General features: G+C 45.5%; 1 protein-coding gene across 1 annotated transcript; it reads right to left on the minus strand.

The window, feature by feature from the left end:
• Positions 1 to 6,583: 6,583 nt before the first annotated feature.
• Positions 6,584 to 7,165, minus strand: LOC147518846 (uncharacterized). The gene has a single exon (XM_086594026.1). It carries the CDS (start codon positions 7,163 to 7,165, stop codon positions 6,584 to 6,586), a length of 582 nt encoding a protein of 193 aa, XP_086450152.1.
• Positions 7,166 to 7,779: the final 614 nt, after the last annotated feature.

Here is a 7,779-nt window from a genome sequence, read left to right on the forward strand (position 1 = left end):
CTACCTGTTCGAAAGTGAGTGGGTGTTGTCACTGTTGTGGGAAAGTTGGCTGCAGATATGTATCTTTCGTCCATACAAAGACAAAGTGGTCAGTGGTTACCCACCACTGGAATTTAGAGACTAACAATTATAAATGTGGAGAAGAAAAGGAATGCAAGACAATTCAGTGCAGGCTGGGAAAATGAATTTAGTCTTCCATCAATTATGAGTCCTTAGTTCAACAGATATCTATTAGGAGCGAGATGATTATCGAAAATATATATATATATATATTAGGAGCGAGATGCTGTTGTTGTAAATGTTATATTTCGTTTAATCTTACAGGTGTAGTAATTTGGAGGAGATAGAATGGATGATTAGGTTTGACCGAGTTCTTATAGACAAATTGCCTACGTATCAAGTTCCCTCTCTGGGGAACTTGAATAAGGTCAGACGTAGTTCCTCATCCTCTTAATATAGGAAAGGGGTTCGCGCCTCCGGCTCTTTCGCGTCCGGTAAGATCTAGGTCTTCAGGCCATGATGACGAGTTAAGGACATTTATGGTGAAGCATGCCTGAAGCTTCGGTCTTGATGATGGTATTTAAGACTTACATTACTGTCTGTTGGTGCGAGCAAGAATATGAGAGATCGCTATTCAAGAGAGGTCATTCGTGTGTAGCGAGTCACTATGAAGCGAGCTCGTGTGACGAAGACTTCAGGTCGGTTGACTACTGATTAGTCAGATCGATTGTCATAGTTGAGTCGCTATGCAGCGAGCTACGAGGTCGAGGATCGAGGGTCGATCTGTATTCATGTCTGTGCTGGACACGTGCTTGATATTCATTGAATGTGAATATTACTCCCTCACACAACCCCATCTCAGTAGGTCGTTAAGCTCGTGTTAGCAATATGCTGAGAGTATGAAGTTTGCGCGTGTGCGGCACGTGGTACGTGTGATTTGAAAGGTCGCAGCTGAGACGCCTCATTTTGCAGGAATATGTGGCACGCTAGGGTTAAATAAAATGATTGTGTTTCTTTCAAAAAATGAACCGGTGGGTGGCTTGTGATATACGCCTGGAAAGGTGAAGAGCCCTCATTTGCTTCCCTTGAGAACAAGAGCTAAGGTTAGTTTCCGCCATTTTTGTTTCTTATACTTTCCTTTCTGCTCGCTTTACTTTTGCTCGGTGTCTGGTTTTAGTATTGGTTTAGTAGTTGTTGTGGGCTTGAAGAGAGGAAGAATAATGTTTGATTCTGATGATACCCGATCTGAGGAGGTTAGGGAGGTTGATTTGAGTGAGGAGATAGAGGAGGTTGGTTATGAATCTGTGGTCGAGTGGCAAGCAGTTCTGGTGCCTCATCCTCTAGTGGGTTGCCTCTTAGGGTAGTAGATAAGCGAGCTTTGAAAAGTTTTGGTGATTTGAGGCGTGCTTATGATATTCATTGTAACGATCTGAAGATTCACGAGCTGGGCGAGGATGCTGACGTTTTTAGTTACGCATTCGTTCCTCGTGACTATGGTGTGGTTATCTGCGAGGGGCAACTGAGAGCGGGGTTGAGGTTACCATTTTCTCGGTTGGCGTGTGAGTTTTTAAACTTTTGTGAGAAAACGCCCTGCCAGTTCATTGGGAACACATGGCATTTGCCTAGGGTATTCAATCTTTTGAATGAGAGTGGAGAATTCAATATTGGTGTTGTGGATATTGCTGAGCACTTTGTTGTGAAACGATCTAGTGCTAACAACTTTAGCTTACAGACTTTGACTGGAAAGTTCAGCGTTCTGGATGGAGTTAGTAACGAACGCTGGGAGAAGAGGCTGTTTCTGATAGTTGGGAATTATTGCACCCCTGGGTTTAGTGTGGAGACTAGGGTTTGTAATTTTACTGGTACGTACTAGGTTGTATGGTTTTTAACCATGCCTTTGTTTTGTATCTTGATGAATATGTGCTATAACAAACTGACCTTTGACTTTCTTATGTTGCAGAGGTCGCTATTGTCAGAAAGAAAGGTCGTAGTGTGATAGAGAAGTTTGCTTGTCTGACTCGTGCTGAGAAGCGGGAGAAGTTGCCTGAAGTGGCCAGCTACTTTGTTGAAAGAGGAGGACCCGGGATCAGGGAAAAGAGGAGGCAGCAGAAGAAGAGGTCTAGAGGTAAGGACGTCACCAGGTCATCTAGCAGTTCAAGCATGGAGTGTGAAGATAGCGGGATAGTGAGTAGGGAGCAGAGGAGGAAGAATGGAGGTGGGTCAGTGCGACCTAGTGGGGGTACCGGTGGTAGCGGGAAGCGACCTGAAGTGGATAGGTCTGCTACTGGTGGAAAGGGGAAAGGATAGGAGAGCTTCCCCGTTGATACGGAGGACATCTTTTTCATTTCTCGTGAGCGAAAGAGTTCCCTGAAGAGGAAGGCTGATGAGCCTATTTCTAGGGCTGCGAAAGTCATTAGAGCGGCTGAGGTCATCCTTGGTAGCAGTTCTGTTGCTGCTAGTGGGGTGCGAACTGGTGGGAAGATAGCTCGGTCTTCAAGATCTAGGTCCTTGGTGGATTTTAGCGCTCTGGGTCTCGGGGATGCTGGTACTATTACTGAGAAGATGAAGGAGAAAGCTCCTAGTGCGAAAGTTGGGAAGGGTCATCTTAGTGCTGGTGGGGATGACTTGGAGCGTAACCTTGTTTATGTAAACGAGCGAACTGGTCGGGAGGTGACTGTGAAGAGGTCGGACTACAGTTATAAGTCTGCACCTGTAGCGTCATGCTTGCTGGAAGGGATTACGCTGGACGGTGATCGGAAGGATCTAGACTCAAAGGATCTGGATGTGAACCTGCGAGCGTTGGACCGGGCTCACTGCTTGGTAAGTGCCAAACCGCGATATGAAGATGAGGCCTTGTTTGTACGAGCTTTATTTGTGTTTCTAACCGTGTTTACTTGGCTGCAGATTATAGCTGGTTACCAGAAGATGAAAACTGGTATTCAGTTTGCTGAGATGGAGAAAAGCGAGCTAGAGAAGCTGAGGGACGAGCTTGCCAGTGTTCGGGAAATGCAGCAGGCTGAACAGGATGAGTTGAACGACCTTAGGGGGCAAGTCGTTAACCTGTCCTTGCAGAGAACGATCGCAGAGAACCGAGCGACCGAGCTAGAAGGGAAGTTGACCACAGCAAATGACTTTGCTGATAAGTGTAAGAGTGTTGCAGTAGAGGCTAAGGAGGCGTACGAGAGTATGTTCACCAAATTGGAAGAGCTAGAGGAAATGCATGAGCAGCTGGGGGTAGAGCATGAACAGCTCAAGGAGGAGTATGCTCGTGTGGTAGCGGGTAAGAAGGAGGTCACTCCTACCATAGATGCTAGTGCCGTTCATGCTATGGTACCCGCAGCTACTGCTCCTGTTGCTGATTTGCTTAGGGAGACTGAGGTGGGAGCGAGCTCTGACGTCCCTTTTGTCTTGACCTCGCTCCAGGCCGCCTCCAGACCTTTGCCGGATCCATTTCAAGTTGATGAGAGTAGCCATCCTTTGTAAAAGTTTAAGTTTCTTTAATTGGCCATTGGCCTGATACATTATAACTGATAACTTGGGGAAACCTGGGTAGTTCGCTTCTGTGAAGTGTTTGAACAAGAACTTAACGAACTGGTTTCCTGGATTGTTCTGGGCAGTTCATTGTGTGACAAATGCTTGCTAGCTGAGTTGGTTTTCTAGGACGTCCCAGCAACTCGGTTAGCAGACGAACTGGTTTCCTGAGCTTGTTCAGGCAGTTCGTTCCTTTGCCTTTATGAAATGCATTCTCTTTCTTGTTGCTCTTTTTCTTGATGCCTTGAATGTATATTGCCTGATGTTGTTGCATTGTATAGCGTTGCATGCTCCAATTAGTAGGAAGTGTCCAGGCTATGTAGCCTTTAAGTTCAAGTGAGCGTCTTGCTCCTGTAGAGCATTTTTCATTGAGTCGTGTCTAGCGTTGTAGGGCTCCATTAGTAAAGATCGTTAAGACTATGCAGCCAGTGGGCTCGAGTGAGCGTTCTTCATGTTAGAGCGTTCTGGTCTAAAGTGGGCCTTAGCACGTGTGTAGCATGTGTGAGGATGCGAACTGTTTGAGAGAGCCAGAAATGGTAACCTCCCTGTTTTTTGGAATTTGAAAAGATGGCGGTATACGCGGCACGTCAGTTAGGGTTTCAATGCATTTATGGTATGTCTTGGGAAGTGAAACGGTTCACCCTAAAAGACTTTTTGCGAGAGGTTTAGGGGTACTGGTTCGTCACCTTCCTCAAGCTACTTGCCAAAGTTCTTGCCAAAGCTCTTGTTCAAGTTTTTGCCAAAGTTGTTGAGTGCTTCAGGTTAGTTTCCGACCTCTTTTCATTGCTCTTCTTTTGTGATATGTAAGCTTTGTGTGCGTCTTTTGCTGAAAGTTGTGTTTGTCAATGGAGTGTAGAATGTCTAGGGCAGATGGTGATGACTTTGAATATTTGGTCCCTCCAATGGGAGGGGTGAGGGAGACCTCTCCACTTGTTTTGGAAGAGATGAAGTTCGATCTTGCCACGCCATTCCCGCGATCTGGGTAAACGGAAGGCGGTTGCTTCTACTACGTGGGCCACGAAGCGTTCTAAAACTAAGGGTCGCTCTACTTTCGGGTCGCGCAAGCAAACTGGAGGTGTGGTGTTCAGGTGCCTGCACTCTGGTGGTGGGGTCGACCTGAACGCTCGCGACCATTCTGTGGTGGGTAAGGGAAAAGCTATTGTTGGAGAAAGATCTGAGATTGGGGCATTGGGGAAGCGAGGTGGCGACTTGGGACGCGACTTACCTCTACTACACCGGAAGACGGGAGGAAGCGTCGCGGTGAAACGGGATCGATCGCAACCGGTCCGGCACCATAGCGAACTCTCTCCTGGAAGGGATTGTCTTGGAAAGTGATAAGGAAGAGCCGAACGGCCAAGATTTGGACAAGACTTTGAAGACCATGGATATGGCATGCTGTTTGTTAAGCTTTTAACCTTCTCTAGTCTTTTCTCTCTTATCGGTGAAAATAACATTGTTGCTCTATTTGTAGTTTCTTGCTGTGTATCATAAACTGAAGCACACGACCCAAGTTATGGAAGGTATGGAAAATGACGTGAGCAAGATAAAGCAGGACCTGTTGAGCTTGCTTCTCGTTCGAGAGGCTGAGAGGAAGGAACTAAAGGATTTGAGGAAACTGTACAGGACGCTGTGTCTGAGAGGTTGTTGCTGGTCATGGTCAGTTACCATCACCATCTGCCCTAACTGAGTACAAAGTCATCACTGTAGAATGTCTAGGGCAGATGGTCATGCTCAGTTACCATCACCATCAGAGGGAGCAGTAACTGAGTACGCCAAGCAATGCAAGTCGGTTGCTCGTCATGCTCAATGACAGAGTGTGCTAAGATTATATGTTGCTGGAGGAGACATACTTTGAATTAAAAGGAGAGCGTGAACGTGGGGCCCTAGGTACAAGTGTGCTTGTTATACCTAGAGATGCTCGTAATGCTCTGTCTACCAGTGTTGCTCTTGCTGATCGAGCTAGCGTGCCTGCTGAAGATAAGCATGTTACTCCTGATGCTTGACAAATTGCTTCCGCATTTCTTCTTCCTTGGTGAGGCTTCTTTAAATGTTTCTCCAATTTTAGAGTTTGTAAGTGGTTGTAAAACAATAGAACTGGTTTCCTGGGATTGCCTGGGCAGTTCGCTTTATCTATCGCTTTAGTTTTGAGATCGGGATGAACTGGTTTCCACACTAGTGGCAGTTCGGTAGCTTTAAAGAACTGGTTTTCTGAGTGTGTTCAAGCAGTTCGTATTTGCCGTTATGACATGCATGCGTATTTTGAAGTATGATCTTACGTTTGTCAGAATGCTTGTTGCATATACTTTCGTAGGAATTTGACCTAGAAATGTATGTCCCATTGTCTAGGGAGACATTGGTTGCTATGAAGCTTTTGAGCATGTTTGAGCGTACTTATCAGGAGGGCATTTTGACTGTTCTCAAGAACGTTCTGCATGAAGCTGATCCCAGAGTCCGAAGTTATCCACTAGTCAGAAGTGTTGGAGTTGTGAAACCCTTGAGCTCGAGTGAGTGTTTAGTCATTCAGAACGTTTGGGCTTTGGAGACTGTTTGAGTTCGTTTGAATGTTTTGCTCTTAGAGATCGTTCTGTACTTAGTTGACCCTAGAAATATAGGTCTCCAACTAGCGAGAAGTGTTAAGGCTAAGTAGCATGTGAGCTATGTAGCCCTGAGCTCGAGTGAGCGTTTAGTCATTCAGAACGTTTGAGCTTTGGAGAGCATTTGAGTTCGTTTGAATGTTTTGCTCATAGAGAGCGTTCTGCACTTAGTTGACCCTAGAAATATAGGTCTCCAACTAGCGAGAAGTGTTAAGGCTAAGTAGCCTGTGAGTTCTGTAGCCCTGAGCTCGAGTGAGGGTTTTAATGAGGAGAACGTTCAAGCTCTGTAAAGCGTTTTAGTTCATAGACTTGACATCATTGGGATATTGCAGTTCATTGATGCTGAATAAAATTATATGGATAATGCTAAGAGAAGGAATTCATGGAAATGAACTTTTTTATTGATAAAATTTCTTTAACAAGAAATTATTCTAAGGACGTGGAAGTGTCTGTCCATCCTAGGTTTTGATCCAATATGCTCCATTGCCAACGACTCGTTCCACTATATAAGGGTCTTCCCAAGTTGGTGCCAGTTTTGAGTTATCCTCAGTCTTTTTCAAGACTAGGTCACCTGGTTGGAAACTGCGAGGGTTAACTCGCTTGTTGTATGTCTTCCTCAGAGTTTGTTGGTAGGATGCCAACCGAATAGCTGCTAGGTCGCATCGTTCTTCGAGTAAGTCGACCTCACGAGCAAGAATGGCATCGTTTTGTCTAGATTCGACGATCTCCGATCGAGTCATTGTAATTGTTAGCTCAGTAGGGATGACGACCTCTGTATCGTAATATAGTGAGAACGGTGACACGCTTGTACTAGAACAAGTTGTCGTTCTATGAGCCCATAGGATGTTTTCTAGCTGCGTTGGCCACTGGCTTTTGTTATTTTCGATCTTCTTTTTCAAGTTTTCCAGAATTGCTTTGTTACTAGCTTCCGCTTGACCGTTGCTCTGAGCGTACTGGGGAGTGGAGAATGCATGAACGACCTTCCATTTGGCCAAAAATTCTTTGACTGTTTTTTCTTTGAACTGAGAGCCATTGTCCATTACCAATGTGTGGGGGAGGCCAAATCTGGTAATGATGTTGGTCTAAATGAAGTTTCTGACATTAGACTCTTTGACATGAGCCAAGGGAATCGCTTCCACCCATTTGGTGAAGTAGTCTGTTGCAGCTAGGACGAACCGAAAGCCTGTGCTTTTCTGTGGAATGAATGGACCCATGATGTCCAAGCCCCACATGTGAAATGGCCAAGGGTAGGCAATGTTGATCAGTTTGCGAGCTGGCTAAATTATGTTATGGCCAAATGTTTGGCACTTAATGCACTTAAGTACATATTTCTTGGCATCGATCTACATTCGTGGCCAGAAGTGTCCTTGTGAGATCGCTTTGTGAGCCAGAGAGCGACCTCCTGCGTGATTTCCACATTCTCCCTCATGGATTTATGTGAAAATCGCCTGACCCTGTTCTGGGCTTATGCACCTCAGATGGGGTCCTCCAGCGGATTTTCTAAAAAGTTTGCCATTTACGAGGCAGTAACGACCTGACTGATATTGAACTTGTCTAGCATTTGCGCGATCTATTGGTGCCTTGCAGAGTTGGATATAATCTATGATAGGTTGCATCCATGTTTGACCCATTTGAGTGCCAGAGAGTGGGTATA

Source organism: Coptis chinensis, chromosome 2 (genome assembly GCF_015680905.1).
Source record: "Coptis chinensis isolate HL-2020 chromosome 2, ASM1568090v1, whole genome shotgun sequence".
Lineage (NCBI taxonomy): Eukaryota > Viridiplantae > Streptophyta > Magnoliopsida > Ranunculales > Ranunculaceae > Coptis > Coptis chinensis.

Excerpts from the sequence above, each read along its gene's own strand:
- LOC147518846 (XM_086594026.1), bottom strand. The coding sequence starts at position 7,165 with ATGGACAATGGCTCTCAGTTCAAAGAAAAAACAGTCAAAGAATTTTTG.